Source organism: Perna viridis, chromosome 1 (genome assembly GCF_037379345.1).
Source record: "Perna viridis isolate PV_CMFRI_1.1 ecotype Kerala chromosome 1, ASM3737934v1, whole genome shotgun sequence".
Lineage (NCBI taxonomy): Eukaryota > Metazoa > Mollusca > Bivalvia > Mytilida > Mytilidae > Perna > Perna viridis.
Genome location: NC_142445.1, coordinates 69,751,979 through 69,772,393, shown reverse-complemented (window position 1 = coordinate 69,772,393; position 20,415 = coordinate 69,751,979). Strand labels below are relative to the sequence as shown.

At 33.6% G+C, this 20,415-nt stretch overlaps 3 protein-coding genes across 3 annotated transcripts; 1 reads left to right on the top strand and 2 right to left on the bottom strand.

The window, feature by feature from the left end:
- On the top strand, window positions 1–8,490 carry LOC148630174 (cytochrome c oxidase subunit 6C-like). The gene is made up of 4 exons (XM_088562422.1): window positions 1–78; window positions 3,598–3,755; window positions 7,203–7,316; window positions 8,395–8,490. Exons 2-3 carry the CDS (start codon window positions 3,598–3,600, stop codon window positions 7,294–7,296), a joined length of 252 nt encoding a protein of 83 aa, XP_088418548.1. The 5' UTR covers window positions 1–78; the 3' UTR covers window positions 7,297–7,316; window positions 8,395–8,490.
- Window positions 8,491–9,887: 1,397 nt separating this feature from the next.
- LOC148630173 (uncharacterized) lies at window positions 9,888–13,871 on the bottom strand. The gene is made up of 4 exons (XM_088562414.1): window positions 11,829–13,871; window positions 11,360–11,541; window positions 10,567–10,620; window positions 9,888–10,321 (listed from the first exon to the last, which is right to left on the bottom strand). Exons 1-4 carry the CDS (start codon window positions 13,625–13,627, stop codon window positions 10,257–10,259), a joined length of 2,100 nt encoding a protein of 699 aa, XP_088418540.1. The 5' UTR covers window positions 13,628–13,871; the 3' UTR covers window positions 9,888–10,256.
- Window positions 13,872–15,254: 1,383 nt separating this feature from the next.
- LOC148630172 (uncharacterized) lies at window positions 15,255–20,396 on the bottom strand. Its single transcript, XM_088562398.1, has 3 exons — window positions 19,263–20,396; window positions 16,382–16,485; window positions 15,255–16,075 (listed from the first exon to the last, which is right to left on the bottom strand). The coding sequence occupies exons 1-3, from the start codon at window positions 19,382–19,384 to the stop codon at window positions 15,804–15,806; spliced, it is 498 nt and encodes a 165-aa protein (XP_088418524.1). The 5' UTR covers window positions 19,385–20,396; the 3' UTR covers window positions 15,255–15,803.
- Between the last annotated feature and the right edge of the window lie 19 nt (window positions 20,397–20,415).

Here is a 20,415-nt window from a genome sequence, read left to right as displayed (position 1 = left end):
AATGAACACTTCACCATAGTAGAAGTTATTACCTCCCCTTAGCCCTTGTTGAAATTCGGAAGGTCACGTTCTTCAAAGGTATAATAGCCCTATTTGTTTTACCGAAACATTGGGCAAATGTTGTTATGCTTTTTATTATTTTAAACATGATTGTGTGTTCCTTTTATTTTTGATTATTTGTATGACCCTTTGTAGTTTTCGTCTCGGTCTACGTTTGATACAAGTAGGTTCAATTGCCACAGTACTGTGGCTTGCTCTTAGACCTACTAATCAAATTTGTTGCCCGAATTGTGTTAACATGAAAAGGGTGATCCCTAATTAGGGGAGTGTCTCGCAAAAGCGAAATAACTGGAAATGAAATCTAACATGTTACTGTTTGGCCTGCCCCCATATTGGCCATAATAATTAGTTCTATAATATGAAACCACACATTTTATGTTTATCTTTCATGTTTTCATTGGATATTTCATTTTGTTTATAGTCAAAATGCCAGGTTTTATCATTGGAGGCCATATTGCGGGAGTCAGTTCTGGCAAATTAACATGCAGAGTTTTTGTCTAGATATGACATAATATTAAATAGAATCTAAAAATATTTAAGAATGATTGAAGTACAACGTCAAAAGACATGGTTGTAGAATAACCTGATGCAGAAATTCCTTTAGAAACATCCAAATTTGCTTTTAAATCAGCACTACTCCTACAACGTAAGAGGTCGGAATTCTGTTCCTCCATACCCCAACCTCTTACTTGTGAGCGCCATATTGCATAACACTTGTTCTGCCGTTCTTTGAAATTATCAGAATTAAACTATTTACCATTTAAAACATTTTATACAGTTTCTTTACCATAACACGGGAGAAAGTGACAAAACTGATGAAAAACAAATGACCTACCTGATGAGAAAATCCAATAATCCAGGAAATCTTTTGTACATGCAGTTAAAATGAACTTCATAATTGGTTTTTAGATTTTTGAGTGTGTAATTCCGGTTGAAAAAATCACGGATTTTAAAATTTGGGAAACGAACATATCAAATTAGCCAGCGAATTGCCTTTACCAACTGTAAGTTCGTTTTATCAAAAATATATTGTATTCCATAAAATTTGTGACCTAATTCAAAATTGCTGGTCATTTTGACACCTCTCTTCATTACAAATGCTTCTAGGTATTTAAGAAATATTTAGGATTTTTATCAATCGATTTCCGGTAGGTTTAACTTCTTTTAAGTAAGTAAAAGAGTTAAAATATTTTAAAACACATGTTTAGCTAATTCACATTTGCGGTGGCTATCAACGTGTCAGTTGCTAGAGGTTAGGATGGCACCAAGTCAGAAAATAGCTTGCCAGCACATGTATGTTCCTAACAAAGTTTGTTTGGGGTAAATTTAACTTCTTTTTCTTGTAATAATATAGTTTTGTAGAGTAAATGTTCTTAATATGTCTGAATTTAAAGTTAATTTTTACATCTTTAAATTAAGGTCCAGTGATAAAACTTCGCATTTTGACTATAAACAAAAAACGAAAATATCTGATGAAAACATAAAAGATACATGTAAACATAAAATGTGTGGTTTTATGTTATAGAACTACCCAAATAATAAATAAGAGACTTGTTTCCTGCTACCAACAAGAAAAAAAATAGGGTAGGTAGGTAGGGAAAGTATTTCATTTTCATAAACATTTTACATTGAGTTAATGGGGAAAACGATCTAAACTTTAACAGTACTTGAGCTAAAATGGCCTTAAAATGCCTAGGGCTAGGGTAGGTAGGGTAGCAGGAAACAGACATATTATTTTTTGCCTTACTGTGCCACAATCAATTAAGGAAGAATCTGATGATAAACACATATTTCACTATCAAATCACTACAAAGTTTGATTAATTTGAATTCCATACATTGAATTTCAACACAGTGAAACTACCATGACATTGACGTTGGTAGACAAACAGGGTTTGCTTTGGGTTTAAATAACACTAGAAACTCAAGTTCCCTGTGCTTTGTTGTGTCGTTGTAGATAACATGATCAGCCTGTAGCAAGTCTAGTTAGTCAAGGTTTAATCCTGTCTGTTTGCCCTATAAACATATATTACTTTAACTTTGGTAAAAACATATTTTAATGATTTGAAATACATGTAGATAAAGGAATCATAATTCACTGGTTTCAAACTTGTTATAACCTTCCCTACTGACACATATTATTCATGCAGCAATGGGTCTATATTGAATTATTTAAACATTTCCATTATTATCTTCCTTTCCTTTTCATCAAATATACATAATTGTGATTTTTTTACCATTTTCTTTTATACTTTAATATTGTATTTTAATTGTACCCAGTACTATTGATGCATATATATTTATATATATCTTTTTCTCTGTCCTGTTTAATTTTTTAATGTCTATGATTATAACTGTGTGCAAATGTCATATGCTCTGTAAAGGGCATCTTTAATTAGAATGAAACATATTCTATGGAATCTATTCTATATATACTTTACCTTTTCTTCAAATATACAAATGTATGTAAAGGGCAAATGGACCCCAAGAGCAAATATATCCTGGGCGAACACATTACTTAGGCAAATAGACCCAATACCATCAAGGTTGCAGTCATTTCACTTTCAGTAATAGTCCCTAGAATGAGAAATGAGCAAAAACTTCTCCTTGTTCATGTTCACTTCTCACATTTGTGTAGAAGTTTTTGTAATATAGTGCAAGGACATTTACTTTTACATTTAGAATTTACTAAAACTTCTCCTTCTCATCAATTACATGTACTAGATTAGGTCCTGAGTATTCCATCTCAAAACCCAGTTCAACTTTAATGTCTTTTGGACATACAGTCAGTTAAGTGTTTCAACTTGTAGATTTGAATTCTACTGGAAGAGCCACAGATTTTTACTTGCCATTACAGAGATCCTTTTGAATATCTTCATGAGTAATAGTCATGAGCATCTTAACCAAGTAAAATTGGCAGGAAAATTCAAATTGATAAAAGTGTCAAGTTTTTTGAAAATCATATGATCATCAAGGAAATTTTTTTCTTAAGCTGAAATTGGTTTTAATTGAGTACATTGTATAATAAATAATCTGTTACTGTAGTTTTTTTTAATGTTAATGCAAATGAACTTTTGGACAGTTTAAAAAGTTTAGGAAAAAGTTGAAATGGAACAAAATTTGTATTAGAAGTTAAATCAGAAGTATGGATTGACGTACTGTTTATGCGTATTAGAGAAAAAACAGTTCTTGATATTAAATATGAAAAATGCAAATATATCATCACAATGTTATTTTACATCATGTAGTCACCGAATTTTTGTTTATGCTACAATTTTCACAAGAATCAAAAACCTCCAGTGTTGGCAGCACTTTGATTATTTTTTTGTCTGAATTATATGTTTGAGTGTGATGCTTATACATATAGCATGCCTATTCAAGATTCAAGACAGCTACATGTAACTGCACCTTCTAAAATATTCACAGACATGATACAGTAAATAAAAATCACTCATATAACTAGTGACTAACTTTCAAGATTTGGCAATCAGATTTTATTGTTATATATGTATATTAAATGTGTCATTGTGAATTCCAGATGGCAACTAAACTACCTAAACCTAATCTGAAGAACTTGTGGTCAAACCATATGAGTAAGCATCTGAAAATTGCTTTTGGTATATCAGCTGTTCTCGTTGTAATGTACAAAATGACAGAAGATAGATGTTACCACAACAGAATAGAAAAGTTTTATCAGTAAGTAGTTTGACGTCAAGTGTTCGGTTAAAATAAAAATGGTACAAAAATATATTAATGTTGTAAGAAACGGTTTTTTATAGCCCTGCCACAAACTGTCAGGGGCATATTAATTTACCCCTGTCCATTTGTCTGTCCGTCCGGATTACACATGATCATGGCTTGCCTGGCTATCTCCTTGTACAGTTTTTGAACTGCATCTTAAATTTCCACACATGCTGAAGGTGTGCAGGACAGAAGGATTTTGATTTTTGTGAAATATTACAAAAATTGGTGATAGTTAGACTTTTTCATTAGAAATAGGGCTATATGGCTTGTCCTGCTATCTCCTCCTGTAGTTTTTGAACTTAATCTAAATATTTTTTTGCAGGATGTTTCTACACATAATGATGGTGTGCAAGGTCATAGGATCTTGATTTTTGTGGAATATTACAGAACTGGGTGATAGTTGGACTTTGAAAATTTTGTCAGAAATATACCCCAAGCAACAAAGTTAAGGATTTGTTATTGGGGGTATTAACATTTTTTATGTGTCCGTCAGTTTGTCCATCAATCCTGTTTTTCTCATCACCAGTATTTTTGAAGTGCTTAGCCTAACATACCAAATATTTGCTGCATCAACCAACAATACATAACCTTTCTGAATCTGCAAACCATGTCTTCATACAAAAATAAACATGTTCTTAATTTCGCAAATCTAGCGAGCTGGTGCATCATTAGTGTCTTACAGACACATTTGATTTACTAAAAAAAATCACTACTAACAGATGACGTGGAGGCTCCTCTGACAAACAGGGCTTCTAGTTTTATATTATAAGACAATGAAGTGAATAACTGCATTTGTTTAATTATCAAATTGTTGAAAATATAACATTAGACTTTATCCATTCATTCTCTTAATCATTTATTGTTTGTAGTTCAGTGAAAATGACATAAATGATGGTCACATTTGATGTCAACTGTTCCACAGTATTTTTACCTGCATCACTGACAGTGAAGCAGGTCTGGCAGCTGCTTGACCCTTAATTTAGTGTTATCCTTAACTCAAAAAGTTTTGAACCAATATAATTCAAACTTTACACAATGTTTGTTTACAAATTACATCTCCTATTATGGAGAAATTTGACAAATGTTTGTCTCCATTTCCAGCATGTTGAACTTAATCATTTTATATAGTGAACTGTTCCTACTTTGTGTAATTTGTAACTCAAAATGTATTGAACCTGTAATAGACTATATCATTCACTTTGCATCATAGTCTGTTATTATTTTTGTTGTACATCTGTCTTCTGTGTTTTCATCCGTACACTGTTTGGTTTCCAGACAATAACTTGAGAATAAGTCTTACACTGTAAGGATTGTTATGAAATTACACCAAGGTGTCATATGACAAAAGTTGGCTTGGATCAATTTTAGGGGTTGTGATGGTTTGAACAGTTTAGAAATTATGGGCAAAAAACATGGATTTTCATGATGTCTAAACAAAAACATGACTTTAAATGAAAGGATCTCTTTCAGACTTTGAAGTTGTGCCATGAAGACTATACCTTTGAAGGCTTGGATCATTATGGGGTTGTGACTTGAACTGTTTATGAAAATAGGATGAAAATGGGACTACTTTCATTCAGGAGAAATTCTTATCCTGTGTCAGATGTCTCATAATTATTGAAATTCAGAACTGTATCAAGCTCGAATGGTGTTTCAGACTGTGTCCATACTTGCCCCAAATGTTCAGGGATAGACCTCTGTGGTCATATCAAGCTGCACCCTGCAAAGGATTTTCTTAATTATTGAAAACATTTTCTTTTGAACTGGGCACCCAAAGCTGCTTTTACATGCAGCAGAGACTTACATGTACAGTATTGAGCTCTTATAACTGCTCTTCATAATTATGTATGGTCATAACATGGTATGGTGATCTCATCAACATCATCTGTAGACAGTAGACAATAACTGTTCGTCCTGTACCATTACTTTTGTTGCATAATTCTTAGCAACCCTCAGGGAAATGATTTTAAATTAAGTATGCAGCTCTGGCAAGATGGGTTGCTTTTCAACTCCCTTGTCTTTCTTCTCTTGATTGTCATGACATTTTTGTTGTAAATTTCAGTTGCTTAAAACTCAACAAATCTTTGTGGGAATGGTTTTGTATTTTTGTTATACCATGTGTAATCTTTTTTGGTTTGGTGATGCATTATCTTCCTGTTTTTTTTGGGGGGGGGGGGTGGGTTTGACTTATCAAAATACCTTATATCACCAGTTTGTGGCTGGAATTCTCCTACTGTTTCTGAACACTACAAAAATATAGTCCAAATGTAATTCCTTTTACACCATTCAATACATCTTGTACAACCTGTAAATATGTTTCTTGCAATCATTTCAGTAATATTCTATTTTTTCTGCAAATAAAATTAAGATCTTGTCTTCAAATGAACTATGATCAATATTTAATGATTAATTAACAGGAAGTGAAGAGCAGTGATTTTAACCAAGTAAAATTGGAGGGAGAATTCAAATTCATAGAAAGTGTCTAATTTTGAGGATATTATTTTCTGAAGCTGAAATTAGTTCCATATGAATATAATTACAATGTAGGATGATTGTTGAAATACTTTTGAATGTGATTGCAAATTACAGGATTTAAACATTTGGGAAAAAGGTGAAACAACAAAGTTTGTAAATATTTATGAAGTTGGATACTGTTTAACTATCAGTTTTTACTTCAATAAATCAGTAATTGATTGAAATTCAGTTTAAACATATGAGGAAAAACAGTTCTGAATAATTTGTGAGATGCAAATGTATGATTATAGTTCTATTTTACAACATATAATCTTTTAAATTGTGTCCATGCTATTTCATGAGAATCAAAAACCTCCAGTGCTAACAACACTTTGATTTTTAATTTTGTAATGTTTTTGCCAAAAATTTTGGCTACCCTTCATGAGAATGAATCATAGTTTGAAATGGAACTCCTGATTTGATGAAGCCTCTCTATACCCAAATTTATTAATTTTTTTGTGAGCTCAGTGTCATAGCTACTGCTTGTTTATGTTTCTTTTTAAGTTTAGGGTAGAGTGGCATGTGTGTCTATTTTTTCACGTTAGATGTTTTGACTTGAACTTGGATCAAGATTTCATACTTCTTGAAATTTTGCAGATTGGGCACAAGATTCAAGTTAGCTGGATTTCAATATCTTGTCAGACATCTATTAAAGACCCTTGAGCTGACATTTTTCAACGTTGTGGGGTTGATGTCTCTTGCCGCTTGGACATCTTCTTGCCCCAACTGTTCAGGGTTTAACTTCTGCAGCAGCATCTTGAGGCATTTTGTTAACTTTACCGTGGACAAAAAATTGCTTTTGTGTGTAGCATTGAATCTATTTTGCTTGTACTTGTAGTGGTATGATGGATTTTGAGGTGATAGCTTATATGATTTAATTTGCAGGACTTACGATCTCCAGAAAGATTTTGAGAGAAAAATGAAAGCAGGAGTTTTTCAGTGTGTAGATAGTAATGGAGTAATCCGAAAATATGACTGAAATTTGCAAGGGTTAATGTTGTAAGTAGTTCATTACATTGATAACTTATATGAGTGTCATTACTTATCAACGTTTCATTTTTAGACTAAATTTACAAATTTAAACTGATTACATGAACCTGTATCCAACTAAAAGTATTTACAGTTTTCAATTAATGAACTTCAAAAAACGAAACATAATATATTTAGAATTAAAAAAAATGAACTATATAATCGTCAAAATTACTATTTTATATGTAATCAAAAATACTCTATTGTGTTTAACTGAAACTTGGATCATACTAAGGTTCAAGTAGATATCCTCTATTTATGACATATTATATGAGTAAAAACCAGCAACCGCAAACAGAAATGTTAAGTGAAGTTGGTACATTGTACAAATTCTACAACTCAATTCTGACATCAGATGTAGAGATTCTATAAACAACTCTGACATCAGATGTACAAAGGGAAACAACTCCAGTTATAGAACAGTAACAAGTATCACATTGCATATCCCTGAGCGAGTGTACATCAAAACATGGAAGGTACAAAAATACAGCGCATTTTCTTTTTGCCTCTTTACAAACTAATGTTTTGTCAAAAGATTTGAACAATGACTTATAAAATAAAGCAAACATCACACTACAAGATGACAAACTTTTGGTGAAGAAAATTTAACATTATTACATAAAAAATGTTCCACTGAAAAGGTTGGTTTGATGAGTACAAAACAAAAGTGAAAAGTAAAAAAAATGGCTATTTATAGTTCAAGACTACTTTTCTGTCTGATATTTGTAGACTCACCCTACCTTTTTTTGCGGGAAATTAATTTTTCACTTGTCCTTAGAAATGCTACATAAGTGGAAGTTTTATTGAAAAATTTTACATTTTTTTTTAAATCCTAAAAATATGTACTTCTCTATAGAAGTCTATGGGAATATCAGTGCAATACTCAGACCAACGTTACAGTGCATTCTAATTTATGTTTAGGTTTATTTCTTCCAGTCCAACATTCTTGAACCTCTGACAATTAGTCCAGGGATCATCATAAATAAACTACCTTGCTACTCATGTGTTCTGTATGTTATCAATCTTTATATATTTTTTTCACTTGCAGGTCATCTCCTTTCTGTGTGACCATGGAAGAGACATTTATTAGTGACATTATGTTCATTTGAGGAATTGTTTTCTATGAAATAAAAATGTGAAAATATTTTTATTTATCTTGATAAAATTATCAAGACATTCCCCCCTTGTTTATCATTTTAGGTTTCATGGGTGCAATGCCATTTATTTTAAGTTGCCTTGTGCATCATTCTTCAACAGTTTTCTGTATTTATGATAGCACTTGTAGATATATACATGTACTTATTTTAAGTGAGTATCTGAGTAGCTAACATATCTAGTTTGTCTCACAGAAGTATTCAATGTAATTGTTAGAATATTACGTCATCTTTTTTTTCTTGATTTGGATTCTTGTCGTCTATCTAAGTTCAGCAACTTATACTTGATGGGAAGGAAAGTGTTGAAATAAGGACCTGATCACCATAGAACAAGTCTTTTTAAACCTGTTGTTACTTGAAAGAAAGAAATCTTGCTCTGATACCAGGACTTTTATCTTGAGATATTTGTATTTGGCATTATAACCCAGTGTCACTTTGTATTATTGTCAGCTAAATTTACAAGGATTTTACAGTAGACATTGCCAGTCTACGAACATCACCCTAAATTGATATCGTTTTGCATTAAAAATTTTTTTTACTAGCTCAAAACAATTTTTTGTATAACGGTATGGTGCTGTTGTCATCTGTAGACACTTGGTTTTTGTGCCATAACCTATGTATTGGTTGTCTTAATTGGTTATAGAATTTTACAACAAGGTTTCAAACCACGACAGGAAGGTTGATATCGAAGGCAAAGGTTATGGCCTCAACAATTTTAGAAGTAAGGACCAAAACAACCATGTCATAGAATTTTAACTATATAACTCCAGTAAAAGCATATGGATGTTTATAATATTGTTCCAATATATTTTATGCTAAAAAGGTCATACTGAGATTGATTTTGATGGTTAATATTTTAACTGTTCACAAGAAGGGGGCCAGAAACAAGCATTTTCCAAAGTTCCCAAGTTAATGGATCTCTAAAATTGTATCTTAAGATACCACCAAAAGTAGGCTGGTTCTATATTTTGGGGGCTGTTACTTGGCTTGTATTAAGGATCAGAAACAAACATTTTCCTGATGTCTATATGATAACTTGAGCAAAACAGAATGCATCTCTTAAATAGAATCAATAAGTGCCATTCCCTCGAAGGTTGGGATGGATTTTGGAGGCAGTGACTGGAATCATTTGGGAATTAATGGCAAAAAAGGGGTAACTTCAATTCCGGTGTCAAATGTTAATCACAATCAAGCTTGCATTGTGTGTCCATACTTTTCCCAACTGTTCAGGGTTCATCCTCAGTGGTCAAATCGAGCTGTGCACTTATAAGTATTTTATTTTTTTTAAAGTAATGTGATTATAGTCTTTCTAAGACACAGCATTAACAGCACTGATGAATGCCTATTTCAATGTAGTGAAACTGCCAAGGAAAAAAAATCAGAAAAATATAATAAATAATTGGTTTAATATGCAAGGGTAATACTGGAAATGACATTGTACATGGTGTCTACCATGTACCCAGTATTGATTTGGACTAGGCTGCTCCTGAATTGCAATGCATAGATAATATCTTGTACCTGGAAGTCTAAGGTCTCTACTAAAGTAGTGAAATAAAAGTAATTTATGAGGACAAGAAATTTTGGCTAAGTGAAAACACCATACATGATACATGGCACGAATAATGTTGAGATATCCCTTTGGCTTCTCAGTGAACTTCGCTACAATCCTCCACTGGTGTTTAGTGATTGGAATATATTTGGGTATCTATGGCACGACAGTACGAGGTGACTGATCATCATATATATACATTGGTCGTCATCTCTTTCCTCTTTTCGAAAGTCTTCTCAGAAGTTTTGGAACCCGTTGTCCAATAGATCGTCCTGTAAGAGTTACAACAATCAAAACTTTATCAACAATTTAAGTATTCTTTACACCATTTTATATTCTAAAATCCTTGTTGGCACAAAAGACAGAGTGATTTCTTTTATGTAGACCGTAAGTATTCGATTCTTGAGCATTGTCTATCACCATTTCTTTTTATGAAGTACGTGCTGCATATGTGTTTTGAAGCCATTTTAAAAAGCTATCGAAGAAACTTTCCCCGTAAAATGAAACTATAACTTACTGTTTTTCTGCTTTCGCGACAAACCGCCACTGTAATCTTCGTAGATATTGTCATCTGAAAGCATACAACATAATTATACATTTTAAAACTATGATAGATTCAACATGTCTCATAAAATCAAGTTCTAACCTTTTTATGTCAAGGACTTTAAAAACATTGTTATTGCGTAAGGTTTTCCATATTGGCTTACTTAATGGTTCTAGATTAGCAATATTGGACTTCGGCTACGACTCATGGCACACAATCTGATTAAAATCAGCTGTTACGATACGCTACATTGCCTTGCGTTAGGGAGCGAAAGGCAATGTAGCGTATAAAAGCAGTCAGATTGCAGTCTAATTTGGCTAGCCTCGGAACAATAACCCAGCCAATATGGAAATCTTACGCAATCATACCTTATTTACTAACTAGTTAGAAACGTTATATTGGCCATTAAACCAGGCCAATATGACGTATTGGACCGCTAAAACCCGTAATGGCGCTCTTTTGTATTTTGTACTGTACTGTATAGGCTGTTTTGATCATATCTAAGCTAATATTCGAACGTTAGTTAATAATCTTTAATTAACTAAATGAGCTACTGCAATAACAGGTACACTATATGGTCATCGCCAGCCTATATTTCATCTTGAGGCGCCGACTTGGTGTACAATATCCAATGACAATATCATACCTATTACAATATATTGTCAAAGAAATGGTAGGATTGATCTATGACTTCGACACCATAATTTGCAATTGTGCAGAAGTCAAGCCTGCAATTTTAAGCATAAAGCGGCGACCCATAATTTACCATTGTATCCAATGTTGTCGTCGTACGTCTGGTTCGACATACCAGGGATGTGAGTCTCACTTTGAAATGAAGATACACGCCGGAGATCCGACGGCTTCTCGGGTTCCTGTATATTTAACTGGCTAGATGACCAGGACATCTTCAGTGACAACCGGGATAATCTTCTAGCACTGTCTTTTATTCTGCAATACATCATTATTAATGGAGTTTCAGTATGCAACTTTTTCTTTGCATTTGTTATTCATGACCCCATTATTTACAAAATTGTACTTACTAGGTCTCAAATTATTATGTGGTAAGGTGTTGTTGACCTTAATGTCAAACGTTTTTCTTCCAGCCTATCTTTCGTGTGTGTGTGTGTGCAAATATTTGAGATTCATGTATCCATTGATGTTAAATTCAAAGTTGACATATTCTATCTTTTCGTAGTATATCATTAATTTATTTGGACACAGAACAAAGAATTTACCTGTTCACAAAATTAGTATTTCCTGAGGCACTGTCTACACTCTCGGCTTTACATTCATAATCCTCATAAGCTTGGTCGTTAAATTTCACCAAATTGTTGTAATCTTCCCTACTTATATGTTCTGGGCCTGTAGTGATCCACTTGGCTCTTCTTGGAAGGATAAAATAACTTGGGGGGAAATGGAGTCTTTCCCGAAGATGTAACGTCAGTTCATGACGTGTTGGTACCAACAAACAGAGGTCTATTTTAGCATCAAGACATGAATGCTTTCGTTCAGAATTACGAGGAATTGTCGAAATCATAACAAATGGATCGGACACATAATGTTCAAATCGTATTCCACGGTTGAATGGCAAGAAATTGTCAGTTCCTAAGGAAGTTGCATCCAATGGCAAGTCTGCTCTGTGCTGGAGTATATTTGATACATTAAAACCATCATCTTCTGCTACTTCTTGAAGTGTGACTTCTAAGTCTGCAGGAAGTCTGATTATTGCACGATCCCCGTTTTCGTTAATACTTTCCCATTGAACAATTGGACACTCACCGAATATTTTCTTACCGTATCTTATTTTTAGAACTTGAATATTAAAATTTGTACATTTCAATGTATCCCCACGTTTCAAGCAGAATGGTTCCGGAACATCACATGCGATCTCTTCTGTAACTTGAAGCTTGATTTTTTCCCTCGCGTCCAAGACCTGCTGGACTGACTGGAAATGTCTACTACACTTTCTAAACTGGCCCCTAACGTCACTTCCAAGACAAAGAATATCAGACTTAGCAGTCGCTAAAACTCTGTCAACATCTTTGTCAACCCTATGTACTATAACTTCTGTTCCAGGGGTTAAGTAGTCCCTAAACTGGGGCATCTTATTTGAATAACTAGAAACCCTTGCTATGACAGGCAAATCCAACTCAAAATTATCAATGAATTCGTTAAGAGTCATATCTCTATTCACGGGCAGGAAATCTTCCATTTGATCCATCACTTCAACGTCTTCGTCCAGAGATACTTTCCACTTTATATCATGGTTATCATTTGGAGATACAATCACATAAAAGTTGGGCTTTTGCATAGTAATAAGCCCTTTAAACGTCAAGGGCAGACCGGTAAGCTTGGATAAGATATCCCCATTGTTCCCCACATTTGTGTAAAATGAACATTCAGTGTCGGTGACAGGTATCAACTTTGTGTTTTCGTTCGATAGTCTTAATGTCCTTTGTGTGTTTCCAAACTGTACAATTTCCTGAAGGGTGTAAGCACAAGGGTCATCTAGCACAATAAAATCCCCTCTACATGTAGATGGTAACGTCAAAACCTGGCCAGATTCATCCTCACACTCTAAACACAACTGTCTATTATTTGGATTTTGAGCACGTCGTATAAATCTAAATCGTTCATCTTTCCTGAATATTTGTGGTAGATAAGGGTCATCTCGTCCATAACTGGCCTGAAACCGTGTGGGCCAAGCATCCAACAGTTCACCTACTGTGGTGTATATCCTCCGAAAAACTTCCTGAGCCCCGTGAATTATATTAAATCTAATTTGACTATCGGGAGGGACCTTCACTTCTTTCTGTATACCTGTGTCGATGTCAAAATATGACAAACATAACCACTCAACCGCTAAGGTATGTAAATAGAGCGAGTCACCCACACGGAGGGCTGTTGTGTGTGAATTACTATACAATCCTTTCCCTCCCGTCACTTTAAAGGTCCGAGGTGGTGGAAAACATTCCGTATAATCTTTCAACGAATACACCGTCCTCTGTGTAGATTTTCCATTTGAATCCGCCATTTTTTGTATTTACCTGTTCAATCATAAAAGTTGTGACTTACTGTGCAAATAAATTTCTAATTTATCATGTCCAACAAGGTATATTGTCACACAAAATTATCTCCCTTCACCATTTTCAGTTGCCCGACTTAAACTAAACAGGTAGGTTTAGTAAGGAACAATTCAAGAATGAACGAAAGTGCAATGAACTTCCTCGATGAAAACGTTTCCCTAAGAGACAAGTATAATGTCCAACACTATTATATAGACATAAATATAAATGAGAAAATCACTTTCAGATGTTAGATGGTATTTGCATCAGTACGAATTATTTTAGTAACCTTGACAACAAGTGCACCAAGATGTTGCTACAATTTGTAAAACACATAGCAATTATTATAACACAGATTAACAAGTTGTAGATGTGCGTGAAAACATGCTTAATCTAACTTCTGGCAAAGATTTCATCTCAATCATTAACACTATCTCATCAATTTGCCCTAGGATACAAAATAACAGATGACCAAGGGTTACACGTATGCATATATACATGTACATAATAACTATGGTGACAAAGCTTTGAATCAAATTAATCCATGTACAAATTCAGTAAGACTAGTTTGATATAATTCTTACTGGTTTTTTTTTCTGCTCTACTTTGTTTGACTTGATCACAAAAGCCATGCCTTTTACCGGGCCCTTTACAAAATACACCGACATTGAAAACTTCATGAAATTCAATTACAAAAGGTTTGGCAAGTGAAGTCTACAGTCAAACATTTATGAAATGCCTATAAATAACGTGCATGCTCTGCTTTAAGGTGCCATTATATAAAATTGTCAATGTCCTACTGTAAAAGTGATCGGACATTTTAGCGCATACTTTCGTGATTCAATGATGTCATCTACCATTATTCAAGTTTCTTTAATGAATTACTACACTAGTGGTCACCATTTGTACTTTCTCTTTTTACGTTCTGCTTTAAATCATAAATGGTACATTTTAATATAAAGGATATGTCATACTGTATTGTGAATCCCGGATCATGGAAGATAATGCTGGAGAAAGTTTAGGTCATTTCTGTCTTTCTGTTATAATATTTTTGTTCATGCTGTCATTTCTGTTTATAAGTTTTAGTTTCTTTGCTGAGTTTTGTATTTTATTATTCCTGGTTGTATTTTGTCGTCTTTGTACATTTAGCCCGGATGCTGTCTTCGGACTACTATTTTTGCTCCCATTTCTAAGCTGTTAAGTTATTACATGTATTTAATTGCCCCTCTCGCTGCTAAACTTAAAATTTTGCAATTTTTTTTTAATGTAAAGAAAAATTGCATATATCTAGTTCAGCTTTAGTCAATTGTATAAAATGAACCATTAGTTACACAGGCAAAATCATAAATTAAGCAAATGAAATTTGTTACAGAATTCATTTGAAATCCATGTGAATCGAGTCTTCACGTGAATTTTATGTTACTTTTCACATGAAGTTCGTGCGACTTTAACGTGAAAAATATTTGCCATTTGTAGCATACGTTTTAATTTATCTTGAGAAACAATATTTCTTCTACTAGTTTTCAAATTATTGTTGTAGATGTATATTGTAGCTTTAACATCAAGCCATTATATATTACAGAACAGAAAATAAAATGCATTTCCGTGTTTTTTATTATAAAACAATATCAACAACAACAAAAAAATAATACTTATATACTATGAACATTATAAATTAATATGTAGAAATGCTTTCGTTTGTTTAGCTTTAGCCAATTTTTGAAATTCGGAAAAGACTTATTGACACTGAACCTCACAAGAAACCTCGTTTCCTTGGTAGATGCTGTTTCGGATTGATCTGAAGTTAATGTTTTTTTTTCAATACATACATATATACATATACAATAAAGGTAGTACCCTGAGTTTTGTATTAATGATGGAATGGTTATAGGGAGAGGTCGACTGGTATTTTACATGACCAGTGAACACATAGTCTATCAGTAGAAAATGGCGCTCGTTTGGTATTCTACCAGCGAACACATAGTCTATCGGTAGAAAATGGCGCTCGTTTGGTATTCTACCAGCGAACACATAGTCCATCGGTAGAAAATGGCGCTCGTTTGGTATTCTACCAGCGAACCCATAGTCTATCAGTAGAAAATGGCGATCGTTTGGTATTCTACCAGTGAACACATAGTATAACAATTATAACATAAATGACATAGTTTTCTTTGATTTCAAACTTTTGTCTCTGAAGTAGGTTATTATAGGATTTTTCAGCCCAAGATTTTCCAGCTCTGAATCCGTCAATTTCGAGAACCGTTTTCCATCCATGTTCTTTTTCCGCAAATGATTTACTACTCGATCCGTTGTATTCAAATGTTTTAGAAATGTGGACATTTCTTCGATTGTGAATTTCGATATGTTCCCATCATTTGGTAAGGAAATTTCTTGTTCTGGGATGAATCTGGTAACCTCTGTAAAAATAAAAAGAACTTAATTTTAGTAACTTGACGGACTACCTTTTTTTTTCGGGACAACAGACGTTTTCCTCCCATATAATTGTTGGATGAATAACACAAACGAGTCCATTCTGTTTTCTGTTGAGCCTGTACAGCCGTTTCAAAACATTTTAGCAACCGGGAACTTTATTAGCATGCAGTACATGGAATCAGCTAATACGGGTCATCCCGCCTAACATTTATCCGTCCTGCATGTGATTCAACCTACGACAACTCATCGACTGATCTGAATGGAACGTCTAATTATAAAATATAACTCACCTGCAGGAGGTCTGCTTACTCTTATTCTAGGAGGAATTATTTTAGGGGGATTTAAAGGTAGTGGAGGACGAGTATCACGAGGCACTGGCGGGAGTTCTCTACCACTACAAATATAAATCAAAGAACTCATTATTGAATCAATTTATATCAATTATTTGAATTTTTAAGTCTCAAATAATCGTAAAAATGCAAAAATACGGGATAAAAGAAGGGACAAAAGAAAGTACAGAGATTGAATTCAAACGTAACTAAACACAAGCTTATTGTTGTGAATGGTTAGTATTGAACTCTTTGATTTATTTTTAAATTCACCATTCTGATTACGAATGACATTTAATAAACACACCAGAAAATTCGCGATGCATCGTAGCATGCAGTGTGCCAATTTGCGAAATATTCAAGTTCGATGGTGGTTTACATGGAACACTTAGATGAATTAACACAAAACATTCAACATACTGCACAACAGAACTATAAACTAATAGTTATACTTTCCCAGTTTCTAAATTTAAAAGTCGAAATTCAATTTAAAGATCTCCAGGTCGAAACTGTCCGTCAAATCATTCAAACTTAAGCCATGATCATTGAAATAAACAATGCCTTTTGATACATGTCTTTCTCAACTATATGTATTTACATTTTTCAGCTGATAAGCTATATAGCTCAAGTCCCATACAAGTTATCGCATAGCCACGTGCGAGTCATGTAAAAGCCCTTGCTATCTGGGCACCTAGTTCCAAAGACATGTACATTAACATAAACGCCAAAGTCTTAGAATAAAATTTCAACAATTATGTCTTGTGCAGGCAACACTCGCCATGCATTTTTAATGTCCTGAAGCACCTACAGATTTATCTTATAACACATATACAAATAGCCAAATCGAATTATTATTACAAAAAGCAATATCACCAGACCACAGACTGACACCATTCCTGGGAAACGTATTATCGAAATCCCCATGCCATCTTCTATAATCTTACTATCTGCATTTGAACCTTAATGGGGTGTGCCAGTGGGACTATTTTCATGCGGTAGTGCAAGATAACTTCAGGTGCCAACAGGCTTTACAAATCTAAAGGCTCTGGGGACTGCTATACCAATTCTGATCTTCGATCTAAATTGATATAAGAAGCGATTGTAATTTTTTTAAAAAGTAATCAAGCTGAATGCAAGTGTTCAACAATTACTTCTGAGCTTTATTTTTTCTCTAAAACGACATATATCGGTTAAAATTTTCTCGTCAATTAATTTGGTTAAACATACCCTAAGACGGTTGTGTTTTCATATAATTCGCTTAAATTTAATGTGGTTTGAATTTTTTCTAATTTGAAATTAATTACTATAGTAGATATTAACATTGTCATATAGGTATATAGTTTTTGGTTTCACGTATATCCTAGAAATCAAAAGTAATATAGCATAGCATTCCACACACCCAAGACAAAAAAATCCCTTCCAATAATCATCTTCACTGTCTCAATTGTTTTGTCTGATATTTAAATCATTTATACTCTCGCAGTTACATATAAACTCACGGTGATAGGACAGATTGAAATAATTTTTTTTTGGAATGCTTTGTTTGCTCACAGACTATTATAGTTCCAATAGGCTTGTTATAACAAAACCATAATTGTAAAATAAAGAACGGAAATATCTTACCGCGAGTTTTAAATACCTTGAATTAGCCCAACGCATTTAAGTACGGAAACACGGGACAAAAAAGAGAACTACAGAATTCGTGGAATGTAAGCTTAATTACAAAAAAAATGTTCACTCATGTCTACTTCACACGTAATGTGTACAAGAAGAATTTATATTAACACGTGAATATCTTATTTGCATTCACAAGAAACTATGTACTGGACTCGATAAATTGATTCGTGTCATGGTACGTTCACACAACTGTAGAATGCGAATTCGAATGCGGTTTCGAATGCGCTTCGATTTAAAAATTTCCATCAGTATCTTCATAACTTATATGTGTGAACCAGTTTCAATAAAACTGAGAACAACTAATTTAGTTGTGTCAATTAAACTGGGTTATTTGTCAATGTCTGCAGGTAAACGTCTTTGATTTTTCTGTCTGACCCATAGCTTTCAGATCGATTAACAGTTCAAACTAGGTACAGTTTAGGTTACAGACCACCAATTCAACCAATGAGCATTTGGAACGTACGCAAAAATAGTCCTACGCAGAAATTACCCCTGTTCCTCATAGTGCTGCGAAAAAAGTTCTCATCTTATTTAAAAAATTTAAACAGTTTCTGAAAGGAAAAACATTTCTGTACATTTTATAGGTGCATTTTGCTTCTTGTGAAGTGAAGCCTAATCTCCATAATGATTTTTAAATATACCCCTATCTTGTGAAAACACTGGGATTTCCCATGCTATTTATAGACCCTTCACTTCCGGTGACCAGTACTGCACTGCAAGTCTGCTAACCCCACATGCCATTCTGAGGATTGTGAGCTGACATATGTAGAATCATGCTGATATATAGTCATCTGCAGGTTAAAGTTAAGGTAAAGTCCAGAGAAGCCATTGAATATTGTGAAATTAGCATAGAAGCCTATGGGAAGTGGAATTAGTGGTTTTTAGCCTTTAAATTCCCCGACGTATCAATTGGACATGTACAAATTTATATCCACGACGAAGCGGCCAAAGAGTATAAATAGTTTAAAGGAAGCGGCCTAGTGAGTATTATAAATTACTGTATCATTAGGATATTCAGTAAAAAGAGCACAAACTGGTGCCAACTTTGTAATTTTTCATTCAAAAGACAAACATATGCTTTGGTAAGGTACAACTACAGTAAAATTGTCACTACCAATTATTATAAAATTGTCACGTCTAACTACAGGAAAAAAGTCTCGCTTACCTTCCGTGACCATTAGTAAGAGTACTGTTTGAGCTTTTTTCATTTTCTTCTGGTAGTCCGTTCGCTGCTATAGTGGACAGGTCAGTAAATTTAGCAACGAATTCTTCTTCTTCCTCTGTCATCGTTCTTATGATAAATAATAACAAATCAGTCAGCACCAGGCATGCGTAACGAACAACCTGTTCTTTAACAAACCTTTAATCCATTGTATTTAAATAGACGTGGGATGAACACTTCATTCTGAGACATATTTACTCGTCATAATGGATTTAATAACTTAAAACTTTATATACGGCCTCTTGCAACAGTAAACTTAGCGTGAATTGATAATTTAAATGTAATGAAAAACCGTTAAAATCAGATTTGCTCCAATTTTTCTCACAACGAGTAATCCAATATCAGTTCTGTGCAACATGTCATTCACAAGTCTTTGTACGAACTTCTTACTGAAACTCGAAGTGTTCCTTTCTTACTAAAATATCTTATCTCTAAAACTGTTTTGTTGGAATTGATGGATAAATGATAATATAAACAACAAGGTGACTCGCCAAAATAGGTAGATAGATAATATCTGTTACACGGAGCATTCTTTTCTGCCATGTTGCAAAATAATTCGGACGTGTATTTTCAATCAATGACTAGTTTTTAAATGATGTAAAAATAGTAAGTTAAAAATATCTTAAAAAGTTTTTTTTACATAAAAATTTGTATGATAAAATTACGAATATGAACTGTAAAAAACCTTTTTCAAAGGGAGATAATTGACGTGGAAGTGTTCCATAGAAATATAATGGGAGTTTCAGGTTTTTTTTTATAGTACAAGAAAAAAGAGTTCGGTGCCCCCAGTTTTCTTTTTGAAATATGAAAGAATATCAGTTAATTGTTCTTTATATAAATTTATATGAAATCTTCTCTACCCGTTTTTAAATAGTACGCAAAACAGTGAAAATTCCATACAGAATCCATAAAAAATGTTGTAAAAAATTGCCTTTATCTCAAAATCAAGTTCGGTGACCTGTGTTTTTTTTACACTGAAATTCCGAAGTATGTGCTTTCAAGGTTATATTTGAGAAAAACTAGAAAAATCTATCTTCTAGAAATATGAGGTATGATGTACCATAAAGAGCATCTAATACAAAGAATCGTTGGCACA

Coding starts and splice junctions, on each gene's coding strand:
- LOC148630174 (XM_088562422.1), top strand. CDS start 3,598: ATGGCAACTAAACTACCTAAACCTAATCTGAAGAACTTGTGGTCAAAC. Junction 3,756..7,202: donor AGAATAGAAAAGTTTTATCA/GTAAGTAGTTTG, acceptor TTTAATTTGCAG/GACTTACGATCTCCAGAAAG.
- LOC148630173 (XM_088562414.1), bottom strand. CDS start 13,627: ATGGCGGATTCAAATGGAAAATCTACACAGAGGACGGTGTATTCGTTG. Junction 11,542..11,828: donor AATACTAATTTTGTGAACAG/GTAAATTCTTTG, acceptor GATGTATTGCAG/AATAAAAGACAGTGCTAGAA. Junction 10,322..10,566: donor GTCGCGAAAGCAGAAAAACA/GTAAGTTATAGT, acceptor TAACTCTTACAG/GACGATCTATTGGACAACGG.
- LOC148630172 (XM_088562398.1), bottom strand. CDS start 19,384: ATGACAGAGGAAGAAGAAGAATTCGTTGCTAAATTTACTGACCTGTCC. Junction 16,486..19,262: donor CTTACTAATGGTCACGGAAG/GTAAGCGAGACT, acceptor TTATATTTGTAG/TGGTAGAGAACTCCCGCCAG. Junction 16,076..16,381: donor AGTAAGCAGACCTCCTGCAG/GTGAGTTATATT, acceptor TTATTTTTACAG/AGGTTACCAGATTCATCCCA.